Here is a 20785-nt window from a genome sequence, read left to right as displayed (position 1 = left end):
GCCGTGTGTAACGTTACCGTGGCCGCAGCCTAGAGTAGAGAGGGATGTGAGATTATTCGCTTTAGAGGGGAAGTGTAACGTTACTTTCTGCAGTTTGTGTGTTACAGTCGCCACCCTGTGGTGTTCAGAGGACACGGCACTGAAGGACTGACGGACTGCACTCAGTGTTGGAAATAAAATATTCTTTTTTTTGTTGCTGTGGATAGGCCAGCTAGCGCATTAATTACTTATTAGATGTCCATATATCAACGGTTAATGGACACCCTGCAGCCAACCAGAATGGTATGGTATAACACCGGTTATACAGACTTTACCCTACAGGCGTACCCAAACTAGTCAGTAGATGGCGCTCTGGTGCTACTGTGGATCCAGCAGGGAGACGTTAGCTACGTGCTCTGCTCATGCGCAGGTCATAAACAAACGAGCACTGGCCTGAGGAAGACGACAACTTTGGTCCTCTCTCTATCATCCACAGGTACGATAAAACTTGTTTTTCTATGTTCAGCTTAGTTTTGTATCAAATCACACTTCTGTAGTAATCGTTCTGAAATGTTTTTATATGTTTTTGAGATGTATACACCGTGTTGAAATAAAGCGTAAAGCTTCGTATCGCGACGGCTGTCGCCATGTTGAACAGGTACTGTCTGTGAATTTCAGATGTCTATAATAGTTGTGTAAGTTACGGACATGAGTATTAGGTAACGTAATGTTTTCAAGAGTGTTAAGTGTTTAAGCCAGCCAGTTTTAAGTAAACGGCGAAGAAGGATTTTCAAATGAGTTCACTTTTGAGTTGCTAGCTAACATGTGCGGGGTCACGCTACACATGCTAACCGCGGAAGTTAAGGGCAAGTGTAAGATCGGTTGTGTGTGTGTGTGTGTGTGTGTGTGTGTGTGTGTGTGTGTGTGTGTGTGCTAGAAAGGTCTTGGGTACATGAATCAAGTGTAGAATGAGTGTGAATGAAATGTACGTGTTAAATATGAATGAATATGGGCATGAAGGTGTAGTGAATGTGTATGTTGAGTTGTTAATTATATTTGTACATCTTAATATTTTTAGTTAAGCCAATTCTTGTTGTGTGGAAAATTAAGTGAGATTATTTGCAGTTCATATGTACATTTATGTTCTTATATTTCTTTAGGCAGAATGTTTATAGTGTGTTTATTGTTCATTATTGTCAGTCTGGTGTCAGTATTCGTTATTTTATTTATTAAAATAACATTAACGATATAATTATTATTTTTTAAAATAGTCTATGGTAAGTTATAACTGACTACGAGAAAAAAAGCCATAATTGAGATCGAGTCATAATTATAGGATAGAAAATCGACATTATTTGATAAAAAGCTATAATTCTCATATAAAAAGTCATAATTATGAGAGATAAAGAGTGACAATTATGAGATTTACAGTCAGTATTATGAGATTAAAAAGTCATTATTAGATTTTATGTCATAATTCTTAGATCAAAAGTCATTTTTATAAGATTAAAAGGCACAATTCTTAAGTAAAGTCATTATGATACGATAAAAGTAATTCTCCTTAGATAAAAAGTCATAATTACAAGATAAGAAGTCAGAATTCTCAAATGAAAATGAATTCTTATGACATAAAAATTGTAATTATGAAAAGAAAAGTCAATTCTTCGATTTAAAAAAAAAAAGTCATAACTAGATACAAAGATATAATAATGAGATAGAAGGTCGAAATTATAATATAACAAAAAAATGAATCAGAATTTTTATTTTTTTTAAGTAGTATCCATCTTTAAGACTTTTCATGGGAATACATTTTTTTATCAAGCTTGTTGTCATCTTAGTCTTTTGTCTTTAACTCGCAGGTTTGCCTCCTGTTTTACACAGTAAATGTGCTACAGGTATGACCATGTTGTCACAATTCAAACCTGCCTCCCTGTCTGTGGACTTGACGTCAGTAGAGAGACTGCAGCAGTCTTCCATTGACTTGATGCAGTTTCTTTAGAGGTTAGCATCTAGTGGTCTTGAGAGGAACTGCAGCCTCAACATGGCCATGAAGCTCGACACATGTGGCTACACGACATGCACACCCTCTGACTCTGGTCCAGTCCTCAGCGAAGCAGAAACTCCCTGAAATGCAGACCTACAGGACCTTTTAACTATGTGCACAGAAATATCTGTGAATGATTTGAAATGAGTGCTCATCGTTGTCAGGTTTTTAATTCTCACATTCATGAGGCAAGTAACTACATCTGAGCTTGTTATGCTATTAGTCACCAAAGCTAAATTCACATGTCAATCACATGTGTACTCAGACTATATTGCGACTTTATCAATGTTGTAATGACAGCTTGTTGTCATTTAGCTTTTTATGCCATCTCAAAGAGACAGTCTACACCACTGTCAGGATGGCCGAGCGGTCTAAGGCGCTGCGTTCAAGCTGGGGAACACTCGTCCGTCAAAGAGGGGGAAGAAGGGGGAGGAAAGGGGGAAGAGGAAAAAGGGAGAAAAAGAGGAAAAAAGGGAGAAAAGGAGGAAAGAAGGAAAACATTGGCCATCTTGCACATTTATAAAGCATTTCTAGCCGCCTGAACGCAATTTGGAAACTTTTGATGCGTTCAAGTGTTTTTGACACACCGCGGCCTGGATTCGAACCGACGAACTGTCGCTCCTTGACGCACATTGCCTTATTTGGACATAACCACCGGCGATAGGGGTATTCCCTAGCTTGGGCGCTGACGGGGCCTCCATTTCCTTCCTTAGGTTGTAAATATTTAGGCAATAATTAATAAATGCTTCCTCACTTAAATGAGGATCATTTGGCATCTTTTTATAAATAGTGACACTGCCCACTGACAAAGGCTCATCACTTGGATGGCAGATCTTTCCATTGCTGACTGTCATTCTGAAATTCCTGCGCATGTTTACAAGAGACCACCTCCATCATTTATCAGTAAAAAAAAAAGCCTTTTCTGAGCATGTTTCTTTCTCTCTGTTTTCATAGAGAAAAATGAACATGCTGTTGATGTGCTGCACAACACTGTAACAAAACTGTAACAACTTAACTGTTGCCTGTAACTTTTAATCTTTTCCTGTATAAATGAAATGAAATAACATGCTGTTTTTTCAAGAGTTGTCAAGTTAATTAAATTGTAAACTGTTACTGTTGTTGAATGTTGTCGTTGTCATCATTAAAAACATCCACTTGTACATTTGGTGTACACCAGCTTTGTTTGTTCATGGAGAGAAGAAACAGAAACTTTGGAAAGATTTAATTACAACAGAATCAAAATATAGAAAATTAGATTTTTTCACACCACAGTAGCCATACTTCAATAAACAACATTTAAGTAACAACCAAACTAAACCAAAGTTTACAATACAACTAAACAACTAATAACAACTAGCTTAGTAACAACTAAACTAAACTTTACATACAATACAATTGTCAATTACCATTATCTATTTACAATGGATATAACTTTTCTTTTCTATCAAATGTAGAAATATTGAGTTATCATACAACTATTCACAGTAAACAGGATAATATATTAATACTTAAACAAAGAATATTTCAAACTATTTACAATTTAACTATTATTTACAAGGATTAATTATTTACAATATATTACAAGTTATTTTGAGAATTTCTTCCTCATTTCCTCCAACCACTGCTGTTTGGTGAGTGTATCAAACGCAGGGCAATACACTCTGCCACGGTACTGGCTGTGTCCAGTCTCAGCAGTGCGGAACTGGCCACACCTTTTACAGGTGTTTGCCTCCACTGTTCTCCTGTAGGGCCTCTTTGGTGGAGGTCCAGACTCCGCTGTGGTGTTGGGCTCAGTTATTTGAGGGTTGGTGCCCTGAACCGGTGCAGGAAGGGCCACTGTGACAAAATGAGGAAGAATTTGTCCTGTTGCCGTGGCGATCTGAGGTGCTGGGGGCATGACAAGCACAAGCCTCTTCACTGGTGCCTTTGGCATGATGGGGTGACTAGAGGCTGTCGGCCTCTGTTGTGCCTGACCCGCTGTGCTCTCCGGCAGGTGGTACTGGTGCTCGTGTCGAGCTGACCTGGGCTCAGCAGGGAGAGCTCTCGCTTCCTGAAGAGGCTCCTCAGACTCAGGAAGGGCTGGAGGCAACACAGTACCCTGAAGCAGCACAGAGAGCTCCTGCCTCTTCTGCCTGCTGTTGTGCCACTGGATGAGGGTGTTCTGATTCACCTCCACCAGCTGAATCTCTGATCCCTGCATCACCAGAGAGTTGCCAACAACAAGCTGCCTGATTTTGTGGTAGTCTCTCAGAATTAAGGACCACCTTGAGTCAGCCCCCTTGCCTTTCCTCACTGGGCCTTGGTGGAGATCACAGAGTCTAATAAAAATGTTCTCCACCAACCGACAACAGTTTGGCCACTGAGCAGGAGCACTACTTGCACCTAACATGCAACGGGTGGTGCTCTCCACACCAGGAGTTTGTGAGGGCTTCTTCGGTGTCCTGAACCGTCCACTCAAAAGTCTCCCCTGGTGTCGTGCTGCATAAATCACCCGCTGCTTGTCACCTTCGTCCAGCTTCTCCCACAGCGCTATAATGGCACTGGTCTGCTGGTTGGTGAGATAGAGAGACGTCTGCTCCCGCAGCTTCACCAGATACTCAGCCAGTCTGTCCACGTGCTGGTATCCAGGAATATTTTGGTCATCAACAGCCTGTGAAAATAATAAAACAACAAACCTTACTACCTTCACAGTTTATTTAAAATAAATATCATCTAGACTGTGTGCATCTATACAATGTTTAAGTGTGTATATGTAAGAGTTGGGCTCATATCTATACACCTAAATAATTAAAAGTGAACACACACACACACACACACACACACACACACACACTTACCATATCTTCATCTTCAGCCTGCATATCCACTCCAGCCTCAGCAGATGAAGTAGAGGGCATGATGGATGCACCAGAGGCCATGGAAGATGTGCGAATAGCCAGGACTGATGTTCCAGGAGGCAGGGCTGCAGGAAATGTTAAGAAAAATCACAACAAGATTATTTTGTATTGATATTACAGCATCACAGTTTTAATTTTCACTGCAAAAAACTATTGGAATTATGATGATGCAACATTTTTTGGGGTCTGTACCAAATGAACATGTTCTCTTACATCTGTGGAACATGATTTGTAGGCCAGGCATCTCTGCGCTACATCATTTTAGTGCAGTTTTGTCATTGCACTTGCAATTTCACTAGTATTTTGAATAGTTCATCCATACCAGTATCTATGGTGGATGAGCCGAAAACCGCTGAGGATGTGCCCACGCTCAGGGTGGATGTGCCAGGAGCCATGCCAGATGTGGTGATCACCAGGGTGGAGACGGTGGACACCAGACTGGATGAGGGAGCAGGAGTGAGAGACGCTGCAGGGACCTCCAGGTCCGCCACTGTGGGGTCGTCTGGGATGTCAGCGAAGCCCTCATCTGTTTCCACATCATCCTCGTGCTGTTCAATCAACTCAGCAGTCTCCTCTGAGTCAGGGTGCATGTCCTGCAGTGCCTGACCAGTCTGCCGGAACAGATACTGAAGCCCTATGAGCTCTCCTGAAATAATTGAAGTAAAGTGGATATTTTACAGTGTTAATAAAGGATTTTAAAACCGAGTTGAATACCAGTGTTCACAAATGCTTACCAGTGTAACGTGAGGGTGGACAGAACTCTGGTGCCACCTTCTTGCCAAACAGCGTCTCGAAGTTTTTGTTTACGCAGTGAAGCAGGTCACCCGAGTAGCTGCGTAAAGGTGATGGTGTAGTAGATAGCGCAGCACTACCGCGGTCCTGGTTCCACCTATGGAGTCCCTCCAGCAGGTATGCCTGAAAATTCAGGCTGTTGGCACTGGTCCCTAGAAGGACATTATCAAATATTAAATTATGAAATACTCTTGGATTACACAGCACATGAAAGACACATGTCTGAAAGACACAAACCTGGTATGAAGCGGTTCAGATGGAGATGAAAGGACTCCAAAGATGTCGAGCCTCTGGCACATCTGTACGTCGGTAGCCGCAAACCTCCCTTTGTGAGTTCCCCTGTTTTGGTGTACAAAGCAACACCTGGCAGATCCTGGATGCACTTGATGTGCTTTTTCTGGACATGCCAGATGTGCTGCATCCTCTCCCTGTCAAACAGCGGAACTCCAAGGGAGTCGTTCCCGCTATCACCCATCAGCCCCTGCAGCAGCTCCTCCAGCAGCTTAGTGGTGGTCTCCTCACCACGGGTCCTCCTCCGGCAGTGGAGAGCCAGCTCCTCCCTGGACAGGTGTCTGCTGATGTCCCCATCGGTGAGACAAGGCCGGCCCTGAGACTGAAGCTGCTGTTTTTTTGCTTCACGCAACAGAGCTAAATCAGCTGCATCCCACTCAAACAAGCATGATGATAGGCGCGACATGAAAACTGGGTACAGCTGATGAGCATCTGTTGTGCATCCCAGTGCAAGTCGGCGCATGAAGTGCCAGATATCCAGCCTTACTGTCAGGTCTGGCCACCCACTGAATCTGACCTTCAACTTGGTCTCCACCGCCTCAGCACAGCAGCCACAGTCCACATACAGGATGACAGGGGGGTCCACACCTGCCTGCTGGTACCGCTTGACCAGATCCGCCGCCATCATGTCCAGGCCAGTTCCCTCCTGAGCAGTCAGCACACTCATCAGTATCTGACCATACTCATTTCCCACTGAGGTGAGCCAGAGTGCTGTGCCCTTGGCAGTCCCGGCAAGCTTCTTGGTGATCTGAAGCACACAAAATGTATAGGGTCTCTGTCAACATGATTCAGAAATACTGAAAAACAGGCATGTATGTTATATATATATATATATATATATATATATATATATATATATAGTATCAATATGTAGCCAATTTTCTGAAGCAAAAAAGATTGTTTAACCTTCTTAGTGGAATCCATCTTTAATATGTTGCCATAGATGGAAGTGATTCTGGCCTTGATGTCCTCCAGCCTCGTCAGAATATCCTGGCTGTAAACGGAGAGGAGCCACTTACAGCTCGGCACCACAGCAGGCTCTGGAGGCTCAGGGAACGCCATGGGCAACAGTCCGGGCCGCTGGAGGAAGTCCACACACTCTGTGGTGTACCGTGCCACACGGTGAAGCCATTCCTCTGTGTGGTTCTCCCTGAGCTGCTTCAAAACCCGTGTAGGGCTGTTCCCCAGGCCTCTCTCCCGCAGAAGTCGGATCACCCGGATATCACAAGCAAACCTTGGCCACAGACAGATGTATCAGTAAAAATGTTTAACATAACTCTGTTTGACAATGCAAGACAGACAGAGGATGTTACTCACTTTTGTGTTAGGATGACCCGAAATTCCGACCTGTGTGCCAAGTCCAGTTGTTTCAGGACAGTCTGACTCCAAGACACGTGGTTGGCTCTACACTTGGTGCAGGTTAGAGTCTCTGTCACCATGTTGTAGATCCTGTCCACATCCAGAACCCGACGTGCCCTCTTGTGCAGTCCTGCTCCTGTGAGTTGGTGGCGTCCACAGGCAGGGTTGGGACAGACCACCCTCACCTTCCACAGTTTGTAGGGCATCCAAACAAGAAGTGGGTGGGCGAAAAACCGGTCTGGAGCAGGAGCCTGGTGGTAGAGGGGACTTGGCTGTGGTGGATAGTACCAGAGCTTCAAGTTGTCTTGAAGCTCTAGTTTTCCCCTGGGCCCCATCTTCAAAACATATTTTTCAATCCATTTGTGGTCTGCAGGTGGCAAACCCTCTGACCACAAACGGGGCAGCTGAAGTGATGTCTCTGTCCTGGGTTGCGCAGCCTTAGTGATAAAAAAAACAAAACAACAAAAAACAAAAACACAATGCATAAACACACTTAGTACTTGTAGAAGACTGATTATGCTCTACACAGAATGATATTAAATGTTATATTACTTACTGTGACGGTGGCACACACTGCTGTGGTGCTGAGGACAGGCACTGGACCTGGAGCATCTGTCACAATGTCTGGAGACTGTAAAGGCAGGGAAAAGATTCAAATTCATATTATTAACAACATAAAAATTGCGTTGTTATTTCATATAGCTGCTCTACATGAAACACTATTATTTAGCTTTCAGGTGTCATTTCTGATTTGAGTGTGTCTTTTTTAATACTCTTAATAATCTTGAGAAAAATATGGACAGAAATACATACACTTTAACTGTCTGAAACTGAGTTATATCGTGACTTACTGAGACAGCAATGCTGGCTGGGGAGCTGGTGCATGATTTAGTGGGGCTGACGACTTGGGTCTGTAAAGAATTCAATCCAAGTAACTTGTACAAACGAACTTAAATTTGAACAGTTCCAATGTGATCTCCATTTACCTCTGTTGCTTTTCTGGCTCTGCTCAGATTTGGCTTTGCAGCAGCAACATGAGCGCCACCAAATCTCGGCTTGGTAAACTGAAAGGAAATAAAGCAAAGGACGGTGTCATGACAGGACTTTGTTGTCTAACTATCATTCACTGAAGAAAATGTCAAATATTCATCGTCAAGTTATGAGTGTCACAAATACCATTGACAAATTTAACAATCTCTGTTTATGGCCGGCTGTCACTTGTCCCACGGCTGCACTCTGCTGGCCTGCTGCTGCACTCTGTGGGCCTACAGAGCCCGGGACGGAACCTGCTGCTGCTGCTGCTGCTGCACTCTGTGGGCCTACAGAGCCCGGGACGGAACCTGCTGCTGCTGCACTCTGTGGGCCTACAGAGCCCGGGACGGAACCTGCTGCTGCTGCACTCTGTGGGCCTACAGAGCCCGGGACGGAACCTGCTGCTGCTGCACTCTGTGGGCCTACAGAGCCCGGGACGGAACCTGCTGCTGCTGCACTCTGTGGGCCTACAGAGCCCGGGACGGAACCTGCTGCTGCTGCTGCTGCACTCTGTGGCCCCACAGAGCCCTGGACGGAACCTGCTACTGCTGCACTCTGTGGCCCCACAGAGCCCTGGACATGTATATAAAAGTATATAAAATCACAAATTAGCTTGTGTACTATTACACACACTAAACTTGAGTATTGAATTGACCAGTGTTACCCTCTGCGTGTGAAAATGACACACACACTGCCTCTCTTGCCCAAACAAAGACCTCTGTCCTGGTCTCTGCATTGGACATCTCTCGATCTAAAAATAACAGTTGTACATTTGATTGAATCAACCACAGATTAAATCACTGATTTTCATTTGTGTAATTACACAGATCTAATACAAACTATGTGTTCATGACATGTTTATTAACTCATAGGAACATGGCCTTTAGTGCATTTTATACAAATTATAATAAGTTAAATGTATTGTGAGAGTAAATAACAATGATTACAAAATACTGTATACAGTGAATATACTGAATATACCCTTACCATCTGATAGAGGGCAAACCATTTCTTCTGCCTGGGAGCTGGCCTGTTTCCCTCACCTGCAGGCCAGACGCCACTGCTGGCAAACTTCCTCAGGCGGGACATCCACTCTGAGTCCGCCATCGCCTTGTGGGACTTGGAAGATGTTGCCTTTGGTGACATAAATGCATGAACATTTTTTTAAATGAATGAAAACAACGTGAATACTGGAACATGACAGCTAGGACATGACAACCAAAGCCAGCTAGGCTTTGATTGCATCTGTGTTTGTAAATCAGCTGTAGAATTAACCTGATTTATATCAAAAAATATGTATTCTTATAGTATGTTGCGGGAAATATCATGAATTAGAAAGTTAATGCCTTTACAGTTTGAATAATCTTATTAAAACAGAATGAAGTTTTAACGAGTCAGCTTCTCAGAAGCGTTATAAATCGCACGACACAGTGAGTTCAGGATTCCACTACCACCCCCATCCTGACAGTGAACTTCCTGTGACAAACAACTTACGACTTTGACTGTGTAAGGGATACATGGAACACTTAATGGACACAATTAAAGTATATCTCCAGCGATGAAAACGAGCGTTTATCATATGAAAAACACTAGAGTGAGTCTTATGAATTGGCTTAAGAGGCAAATTCAAGCTAGCCAAGCTAACATTCATTCATCGTAACATGAGTGTCAGCAAACGCGACAAAAAGCAAACTGTCAGATATATAATTTAACACAGCAGGTGTAATTACTTGTCTATATAAAGTTTTAATGTGTACAGCAGTGTGATAAATGTGTAAATACTCGCCATTTCACTTGCTGTCCAACTTTTCTCGTTAGTCGCCTCAAACTCCGTTTCAAAAACGACGGCCGTTACCGCAAATCTTCTCGGCTTCCCTCGGCTTCGCTCGGATTTCGCTCGGCTCCGTCCAACATTTCTCCGTCGTGATTGGTCAAATGTTGGAGCTGGGCGAAGACGATTGGTGGGGGAATGTTGGAGCCGCGGATTTGATTGGCCGTCATCCTCCAACATTGCGAAATGTTGGACGGCCACGCTGCCGGCTGCTGGCGTTCAGGTCGCAGTCTCCCCTGGAGGCGTGGGTTCGAATCCCACTTCTGACAGACACATTTTTTTTTTCACATGTTTTGATCGGCTCAGGTCTTACAGTTGCATGTCGCAATATTGCTAATGTACAACTCTATATTATTATTTCACATCATTTAAACAGCTTATTTTCACAATAATGTGGTGTATACGGCTACAAACACTGATTACTATTATTTTGATAATTCAGTTAATATTTTGTTTGAGTAGCTCATTAGACCCATAAAGATGAAGTATGTTGCCCGTGGCACATCAAATGTTTTGCCTGAATGTACATAATTCAATTATTACATATAGGAATTTTATTTATAGATAATTAGATAAGTAATTTTGAAAAAGTACAGAACTCTTATTTACATGCTATTTTCTTGAGCAGCCCCTTGGAGACTTGGTTTAATGAGCAATAATGAGAATGCTTATTGACAGTGATGATGAAGCCAGAGACACTGTCTGAAATCATTAATTTCAATCAGTGATGGTAAACATGATTATCCTTCATGCTATTTTAGGTATGTACAAGGTCCCTGTCTGGTTTTACTATGCAATAGGAGAGGATGTTTGAGTTGTTTTAGATCTCACTAATAGGATTGTCACAGGATCACGTCTTGTGTTGACAAGTAGTAAAAATAGAGATGTTTGTTCTAAAAATATAAATGGCAACAGCCATACATAAATTGCATGTGCACACAGATGCACAATAATCCTGTGCATAGGTGTGCATTAGCATTCACACAAGCATTACAGTAGACTCTGAGCCAATATGCAGTACTGACTCAGTCTTTTCGTACTGCAAAGTGCTGTACGACACACAATGCTTCACACAATGAAAACAACACACTCTGTACCTGCTATGATTAAGAAAATAAATACAGTAGAGTCAAAAACTCTGGGACCACCATCTCCTTTTACCCGCCTCAAAAGTTACACCACCCTCTCCACTACAAACGGCAACACCAAATCAAAAATCCCAGTGAAAAGCCGAAATTCCTCAAAACGCACATGAATCCAATAATATCCCAGGACCCGACAGCACCGACCGATCCAGCATGGACCCTACAATTTTTTTGCCAAAAACCAATGACATATGCCAACCTATCACGACCCAAAGAGATTCTCATAATGCCCAAGAAATTGTGGTAAAGTTACAGATTTGCTTAGAAAGAAAGAAATCAAACAAAGCTACAAATGGACAAATCTAACTGGATATGTAAAATAGTATTCTCTATAGGTTTCCTGGACGTACAGCAGGATTTGTCCAGAGCGTGGCCTGCTAATGTGGGAGGCTCCTTCTCGTAGTTATTTTTATACTCCCTCCCTGTGATCCTCAGTGTGCCCTCATTGTGACATGTAAAGGTTAAAGTGTGAACGGAGGTGAAGCCTGTCTGGACACTCTGGCACAGGTTCTCTAACGTATAGATTAAACTCTGATGACAAAGTTTTATATCTTCTTGTATCTTCATCATCTCTTATTTAGCATGTAGGGACAAGTAATCTATTCAGGGAGGTTTCCTAATTTTTCTAGTGGCATGTTTGGTTTTTCTAAATAGTATTTTTAAATTAAGTGTCAAGCAACAAAATGTACCTTCCTGGAGAAAGATAGTCTCCTTGGGTTGGCAGCTTGGGGCAATTATCTTTCTCCTGGAAGTTACTTTTTTTTCTTTATTGAACTTACAGAAAAATGTACAAAACTGCTATCATTAAAAAAAAAGTTTTGTATTTTTTTTGCCATAATTTTGATAATTATTTAATATTTCATGGTGGAAGGTTAACTGTACATCTTGTTACATTAACTTGAAAAAGGAGCATTTACCCCGTCATGTATTCAGTCTTCAGCTTGGGTTCAAACCTCCAAGTTTGGCCCTTTAACTGGGACCATTTATCAAGGTTTCCTGGGTGTAAAGATTTCTGAGGATTGTGATTTAACAGCAGGAGTCCTGCTGCACAGCAGGTTGCACGCTAATTGTCCCTGATATCTTAACTGCAGCCAGGAGGAGGGGGGGGGTAAGCCTGAGCAGTAGCGCACACGTGCGAGCTTGACGGATGGTGAGCTTCTGGGCATCCCGCTGTGACGGTTCCAAACGGCTTTCACATGGTAGAGGCTAGACAGCTGACAGCAGACTGAAATGTCCGTTAATCATATTTAATTCAATTTAATGTAGGTACAGGTTCTGGGAATTCATTTCTTTGTGGCACTCTGAGCAGCAGGCAGTGGATTCCCTTAAATGGGAAAAATATTAGTTTCAGAATTTATTTAATTAAATTATATATCTCCTCTTCCTGATGAGTCAGACTGACTCTGAGGAGTGAGGGGAGGCGTCTTCCTCGCACAGGAAAGCTCACAGCAAAGAGGACAAAACCTCGTTCTCAGCAGTTCTTCTGAGTCACTCGTTCACCGTTGTGACTCAGCAGGGGGTCTTTCTGCTGTTTTCTCCCATGAGTCAGGACACAATAAATCTGCCCACCTCGAGTCAACCCCACCCCACTGTGACCCATCAAGCTCCTTAAGGCTCAAGACAGATGGCTGTGTGAGGGCTTGCCCCGCTCTGTGTGTGTAGGCTTTGTGGGAGTGGGTTCATTTGTGATGAAGCATTTCTTGAAACTCCCAGTATCACAGGGAGGGAATGGCATGCCGGCTGTGAGCCTCTGATAAGGGAAATCGTTCATGTATTCTGTGGCCTTTGCTCTAGGACAGATCAGGCTGACCCCAGGTGATATTTAGACGAGGAAAGTCTCTAAAATAGTTCCACACACTGTACCTTTTCCTCATAAGAGCAGGTCAAACACGTACGATTCAATGTTTTTGGCCTTGGGAGCATTTCTCTGTCACCACAAGCTGCATGAGGGGATTTCGCCAACCAGGCAGCTGGGCTGAAGCAGGCTGATTAACTTCTGATCACAGTGCCCTGAAAAATAAACAGATATATTAAATACTGACACCTTTGCCCATTTATCTTGAAATGACCCTCGAGATAACTCTTCTGTTAGGTGTTTGTTAAAGTGTACACAAATGTGTGTCTGCTTTGTTTTGGTCATGATGGTTACAGGACGGGTTAAAGATTCCCCAACCCAGTCACGCCAAAATGTGTAATGGCTACATTGGACCTAAAATTGTGTGATAGTTACATTTTTTTTCTGCCTATTCTTTTCTATCATTCTGCAACCTGATTTATTAGTCTTCTTGATTCTTGCTTCTTGTCTAATTGCTTCTTTTGTTCAACCAACAGTCAAAAACCCAAAGACTCTTCACTCTGCATTTTACATGACAAACCAAATCCTTACATTTAGGAAGATGGAACCAGCACATTTTTAGACATTTTTCCTTGAAAAATAACTAAAATTAATTCAACAATTATCACGATACGTCAGATTTTTTGCTCCCGAGTACAAAACAGCAAGGGTTTCTGGTATGAATTTGATCTCAAGAGTACATGGGGAGAAATCTGTCATAAAGGAGGCAGAGTTATCAATTTAGCTCACTGACATTTTTGAAAGTGATGAGTGACAAACCCACTGCTCAGACAACACAGCTTTGACTACCACAAATACTATGGTTGAATCTCTCTTCAGCAGCAGTAAATCTAATATCCAACTAATGCAGGTGAGGTTTGTGGATGCTGTGCAAGTCACTCTGGGAAATGAAGAAAGAAGAAGGAAGCTAAACTAAAATGTGATCTATTATTTGACTGATTTGTTGCATCGTCCAAAATCACAAATTTGCTTTGAAGGCTTTTACAGTCCGTCAGAACAAACGTCCTTGTTAGTCGTCTTTTTCTCAAGATGCTGTTATTCCACAAGAACATCTATTTTTCACAAGGATCGTTTCACACTGTAACAAGCAATCAGGTATAAATTAAGGACTTCTTTACATTTTGTATCTGTTGTACCATGTTGCTCAAGACGAAACAGAGCAGTAACTGCAGCCATATTAAGATGACTGCAAGCACAAAAAGTGGCAGATAAAGAAAGGCACAATTATGCCCAGTCATAGATTGCCACTGAGCCTTCAAGTGCTGTCTAAAAGCGTGTTTAACTCCCTTTATGCAATGCTGTCCGAGTCATGTGTCCAAAGCCTCAGCAGATTTCAGTCCAATCTCAGAGTGATTAGCGAGGCTTTTCATTCTATCCTTAGCTTCCCACGTATCTGATTAGCAGGTAGGCCCGCTTCTGGAGGGAGGCTTTTGAACTGGTTTCTTGTTGCTCTGCTTGCAACAGCTCGGGTGCGTCTGTGGGAGTTTACATCTTACATGCAGTGGCTTTGGAACTATTTATTTTCACTTTGACTCTGATTTTGGATAATGTGAGTATTCATACCTAGTCTGCATATTGTTGCTGGACTGCTTTATCTCAAATGCATTAAGTGTTATTTGCATAGCAGCAGAGGCAATGGACTAGTAACAGAATGACACTGCAGACTGCACCTGCAAAGGATCAAATTGTGTTTGAAGTCAAGTCATTTTGTGTAGTCCTTTGTGTTATTTGGACAGAGACAGGGTGCAATAATCCACTTTAAACTTGATGAACTCTGGCTGGCCCGTGTGCAGGATGTGATTTTTATTTTCCTTGTTTTAACTATTTTTATTTTTTTAGGACCCTCCGTTGGCAAACATGACACCTTGGGGATAAATAGCATTATTCTAGGGATCCAAGGCCACATATGTTTCCTGGTCATGGTGAGTAAAGAAAATTGTTTTTACAATTGTAACCCGCTGAGTAGAAAGAGGCAATTCATTTGTTTAGCGGCAGCTTGTTTGTAGAATAATTGTCCCTGCCAAGTTTTTGAAGTAACTACATTCTCTAAAGTACCTTTACATACACATTTGTTATTATTACACTTGGAATCTGCTGGCATCCTGCAAGAATGCATCTCTAAAGTCGTATTTGTAAAGAAAGAATTTGTTGTTCAGTAGCTATGCATGTTTGTTATTTTATATATGTTAATGTTTGGCTTGATCCTGAAGGAATGAAACATATGATGGATTATGTCAGCATGCAGTGTGGCTATACATTTACTCCTCATTACTGTAGGACACAGATGATGATTGATATTGTAGAACTGACAGAAAAAATAATTTAAATCTCTTAATTCAGTTTGCTGAAATAGAATTTACCTTTATAATCCTGGATTACAGAGGACTAAAAAAACCCTTTTCTACTTGAGTTATGGTGAATCAAAATGCTCTTGTCAGCAATAAATGGGGATACTTTAGGTTCAGCCTTGAGACTAAAAGGCCGAGGCTGGTAACAAGACACATAAGAGTATTTACAGGAATCCATTACTTTTGTTTTTTCTGCCAAGATGCTCAGCTAGAGCAAACACTTGCTGCTTTATGGTCCATGATATTGCTAATACAACAACAAGGACAACAGCCAAACCTGTTCTTTATATGTGTCAGTCAAGCTTGGCCTATTTTTGAGTCACAGAATTTGACTCATTTTTTATTTGCATATCATAATAGGCTCGTGTCCCTTTCCATCGGGTGACAATGAATTATCTTTACCTCCTAGTATTGTCATAAGAATGCATTGTGCTTATTGCAGATATTGCTGCTTTTTATAGGTAATCCTTGCATTATTGATTGCAGGAAAAGCTGGTTAACATTGTCTTTTCTTCAGTGACAATCACCGAGGCAGTGTCCACTTTCACTGCTAGCAGAGACTTAAGCTTGTTATTTAAAGTCACTTGGAGGATTTATTTGTGGCTGTATCCTCATTATCCCCGTCTTCATTTACTCTTTGATCTTCTCAGCAGTCTGAACATACAGTCTGAACAACCATGGCATGTGTGTCCTGTTTTAAAAATGTAGCAAATATTTGTAACAGCTGCTTAACAGTGAATAAATCTATTCTTCATGTGGATACATCTGTCTCTTTTGAGTCAACCTAAACATGACAGTAGTGTAAAACAATAAAAGTCTACAATAGGTATTACAGGCTCGAAGATATGTAGAAGCACTGAAGAAGATGATTCTGAGATCAGTCTTCAAGAATAAAATAGCAAATCCAGTTGTCTTAGACTTAGCACTTAAAGATACATGTATTACAGTGTTACACATACAGCCTTAAAGGTAATCTCTATAAACAGATATCTGCATATAACTGAAGAGAAATATTAACCAATCAGATTTTGCTGGGATTTGGTTCCACGCAGGTAAAAACTGGGCAAATTAGCCTAAATGCATCTCGGAATCCATCAACTATTGTCTGAAGACAATATGGCTTTTAAAAAGCTTTTAAAAATGTGATGCATTCAAAGTAGATAAAAACCCAACTTGTGCCAACCAGCTATCACATAAATTTGTAGAGTGGTGTGTGCATGCATTATTTATACTTGGCACGCGTATGAAAAATGAATGGAAAATATGTCTCCCTGTACACAAGTCCTAAAGATTTAACAAACTGAATTTTATTCAAATGTACTCAAAATAATAATATTTCCTTCAACTTGACCGAAGACAATCCTATAGATGAAATAAAATACCTGTATCATGAACTGAAAATATCTAACCCTAACCAAAGTGCTCAGTAACATGGTGCAGGTACAAAAGACAGTCGTACAGAGAGTCACAAAGTCAATCAAAAATTAATTGAAGTTGCTGTGATACTGTGTTGGCAAATCGCATTCTAAACAATGACTGGTGCAGGGAAGAGGAAGTCCTAGCCTGGATATCCATTATCCAAATATCCACAGGCAACCCTGAAAGCCCTGAAACACTCACAATCCCCCCAGAGGCTAAGTCACAATGACAATAGCTGGTGGGTTCCGAGATTTGCCTTTTATGGTGTCTCTTTTTAAGTATCTTCTTTTCCAGGCAAGCTTTATGTCAGCCCTCATCAAACGTGTTCAGGTACTACTTTAGACTTAAGTCATTTAGATAAGATGCCAAGGAGCTGTGCTGAGTTACCAGGAATAGCTAAAAATGGGCGTAAAAGTACAAGGGCAAGTCTCTGTTTACAAGCAGGTTAGCTTAGCTTCTTTTGAACATTTAACTAATCACTCTTGTCCATTTTTTCCTTCAGCCTGGGACGAATGGGAGCCATGCAGATCTCCACTGCAACACCTTCCCCAAGGCAGCGTAGGAGAAACATGACAGCCCCCTGTACCTGTTTGCCAGTGCTGACCTGCCCTCTTCTTCTGCTCACCTGAGACCATCTTTCATCCAGAGCAGGGAGACTACCCACCAACATGTCTTCCCACAAACGAAACTTCCAGTGCTTCAATGCTGTAGGGGGTGATGGCTCCCACAAGTCTCATTTCTCCTACAAGCATCACAACGTGCAGCTCCCCAGGATCCCCCAACATGGCATGGTGGCTAATCACGAACCTCCTGTGGAATGCTACCTTTGCTCGGAATATAGACATGCCCAGGCACTGGAAGCGCTAGAGACTCAGGCGACGCCTTTGTATCATTCTCATGCACCGTATCACCACCATCATCCACACCAGTATGTTCTCAGGAGGCCTGAAGAACATCCTGTCGCACATTCAGGCTACAATCGCCACACTCATCATCACAGGTACAATAAGAGGGTGGTGCTAGTGAAGAATAGCGACCCCTCTTTCAGGAAGACCATCGTCTTGCACCGCAGGAGTCTACGCAGTTTTGGGCTTTTTTTGGAGGAAGTTTCAGAGCTCATGCAGTACCACATCAGGAAGTTGTACACTCTGGAGGGCCGCAAGGTGAGCTCATAAACACCTGGAACTAGACGTTTATTTGAAGTGTTTTTTTCCCCTGTATTGTCTTATATAACCTGCAGAGAGAGGTTTTAGGAGAACATGGATTGTATGAGTATTCATTTTATGTGTTCAGGAAACTTTATACTCCAAGAGGAAGTTTCTGTCCTTGACCCATAGCACATTCCTCTCCATGTGTTTTAATAGATTGAAAAGGATGGCAAAACTGAAATTAACAGTACTACTAGGACCTGTGTTTGTCATTAATTTGGCTTTTAAAAAGGTACTCTAAAATGTATTTTGGTGTGAAGTGCTCTTCCGCAGTGTTTTTTAATCATGCCAGAGATTAAAAACCAGAGTGAAAGAGAGGCCTCTAGTGACAGGACTGATTCCCTGCTGAATCCCAGTGTCAGCCCCACTGAAAACACACGTTTGATGAAGTTATTTCATGACAAATTACAACAGCCTTTGAATAAGGTTTTGGAGCTTACTGAACATGCACAAATGGCAATATGGAATACAGAATTTGAATCTAATTTTTGATTTTTTTAACAGTTAACATCACTGGATTGAATTATGTCATAGGTTTAGGGTTATTACACACATACCTTATGTGTATTGTATTATTGGCTGAAAAAAGTACAGAAAATACAAAAAATATATATTTTGAATTGAGTTCTTCATCTGTTGTCATCAAAATGAATAATGACATTTGATTGTTGACTCCCTCTTGAAGGTGCACCTGTTTATTTTTACAATACTTACTTCAGCATCCGGATTTTTGAAGCAGGACGATCTCCTCTGTGCTCTAAAATCTAAATGAGCCATCCAGTACCTGATATTGTTAGCATTTAAATCAAAAATTCTGTTTTATGTGTTTGACTTTTTCTTTTTAGTTTCTTTAAGCATTATTTAGTTATTTCATTTAGGAGAAAAAAACTGCAGCTGTAAATAAATATGTGCAATTCTTCAACATTTACACAACTTACACTTAACACTTCATTATCTGTTTTATTCATTTTGAGCTTACTTGATTGTTACACTCAAAGTCTAGTGGGATAAGTGTTTAGAGTGTGTGCATGAGGGAATGAAACAGGGATATTCCCTCACACACACACACACACACACACACACACACACACACACACACACACACACACACACACACACACTTAGATTGTATGTATCTCCCCAAACCCCATTAATCTTGGTCAAATCAGAGCTATTTTTGAGAGAGGAAAAACAGGTCAACGTTGAAACTCCACTCCCTCTACTTTGATACCAGGGGTGTCTCAGAAATGTGTCTTCCACAGTGGCAATTAATTATCTTCACCTGGGCTTTGTGTGACCACGGATGAAGCCATTCATCTGTCTTTACCAACAGTGGATTTAAGATTCAAAACTGCACTTTCATCAAAACTGACTGCACATAAGCAAAAACAAAAATCAAAACACCTCTCAATATTTCATTTTACATGCACTCTCTGAGTTTCAGAGCTGTCAGAATTGAATATAAGCAGTAGTATTCAATATCGAATGTCTTGAAAATGTAAAAGCACACTTACATAAATGAATAAATAGGAATGGCAGTGTTTGATTTACAACTTTACTGCATAAAGAATAAAAACATCCAATAGAAATGATAGATAGGTGTTGATTTGATTTTGATTTTAGTATTATAGTGACAGTACATTTTTAGACAAGTCAGTGCCATTGTAAAGTGCTATATGTGTAGTAATTGGCTCAAAATCCTGGAGCCTTATCAGTATGGAAACAAAATTCAGAAGCTACATTTACTAGGCCCATGTCACGAGATGCAAGGGAAAACAGGTCAGTGCACACTCATTCCCTAGATTATCATTCAGGCTAATCACCTGTGAGCTAGCAGATTCTGGTGGTGATGATGATGATGATGATGATGATGATTAGCCTGCATCATGTTAGTCACCCACTTGTCTTAAACACCTTATTACCAAGTATGAAGGGAGATTTTTTGTTTCTGTTGCATTATAAATGTTAGTTGTAGGTGGTAGCAAAATAAATCAGAGTAATGCTGATTGCAATGCCCAGATCACTGTATTTGCTCATCTAAACCATTTGGTTTACTACTGTAACACAGGCTTGAAATTGTGCTGAACAATACCCATAGATGTGACAATGACAGCTCATCATTGCAGGAATGCACTGTCATCTCGTGAAGTTCCCCTGAGATCATCCTGGATTACTCTTGACTCACGGCTTTCTTTTCAAGGGATTAAGGGCACCCACCTGCGTTAAAGAGGGGACAATGCCAAGACTCAGTAAAACTACTTCACCATGACACATATTTTCTAAATGTTCCTCGATTAGTATTTTCTATTTGGCAAGTATAGTAGAAGAACAGACATTTATACAACTTCATGACAAAAAAAACCCTACATCAGAAGTAGAAGTAAATAAATAATTAGCCTGGTTAAAGTCCCCATCTACTTCAAATAATTGCATTTAAATGAGATTTTAAAAAACTGCTCCAAATCAAACATGTTTGAAATCCCTTCACCTATTACCTATATTGTGCAATAAACTTCATTCAGTAAGCAGACTCACTCTTAACTAATATTTCCTGTTCCTCTGTTTCAGATTGACAATGTTCAGAG

At 41.3% G+C, this 20785-nt stretch overlaps 2 protein-coding genes across 7 annotated transcripts; one reads left to right on the top strand and one right to left on the bottom strand.

Annotated features, from left to right (window-relative positions):
- Nucleotides 1-371: 371 nt before the first annotated feature.
- Nucleotides 372-20444, top strand: LOC119013029 (transcription factor MafA-like). Its single transcript, XM_037087351.1, has 4 exons — nt 372-475; nt 15065-15147; nt 17495-18155; nt 20327-20444. Exons 3-4 carry the CDS (start codon nt 17661-17663, stop codon nt 20345-20347), a joined length of 516 nt encoding a protein of 171 aa, XP_036943246.1. The 5' UTR covers nt 372-475; nt 15065-15147; nt 17495-17660; the 3' UTR covers nt 20348-20444.
- LOC119013024 lies at nt 1852-10479 on the bottom strand. Of its 6 annotated transcripts, none has more exons than XM_037087328.1 (15): nt 10181-10479; nt 9382-9528; nt 9059-9145; nt 8682-8967; nt 8539-8627; nt 8349-8426; nt 8214-8273; nt 7919-7993; nt 7321-7799; nt 6910-7237; nt 5950-6751; nt 5655-5864; nt 5243-5566; nt 4861-4985; nt 1852-4673 (listed from the first exon to the last, which is right to left on the bottom strand). In XM_037087328.1, exons 1-15 carry the CDS (start codon nt 10403-10405, stop codon nt 3609-3611), a joined length of 4380 nt encoding a protein of 1459 aa, XP_036943223.1. In that variant the 5' UTR covers nt 10406-10479; the 3' UTR covers nt 1852-3608. The 6 variants fall into 6 exon arrangements, with proteins under 6 accessions (XP_036943223.1, XP_036943222.1, XP_036943221.1 ...); XM_037087327.1 differs by having other exon boundaries at nt 8539-8657; nt 8703-8967; XM_037087326.1 differs by having other exon boundaries at nt 8539-8837; nt 8883-8967.
- Nucleotides 20445-20785: the final 341 nt, after the last annotated feature.

The sequence above is a fragment of the Acanthopagrus latus genome, chromosome 22, assembly GCF_904848185.1.
Source record: "Acanthopagrus latus isolate v.2019 chromosome 22, fAcaLat1.1, whole genome shotgun sequence".
Lineage (NCBI taxonomy): Eukaryota > Metazoa > Chordata > Actinopteri > Spariformes > Sparidae > Acanthopagrus > Acanthopagrus latus.
The sequence above is the reverse complement of the archived record's forward strand: the minus strand, read 5'-3'. Positions and strand labels throughout refer to the sequence as shown.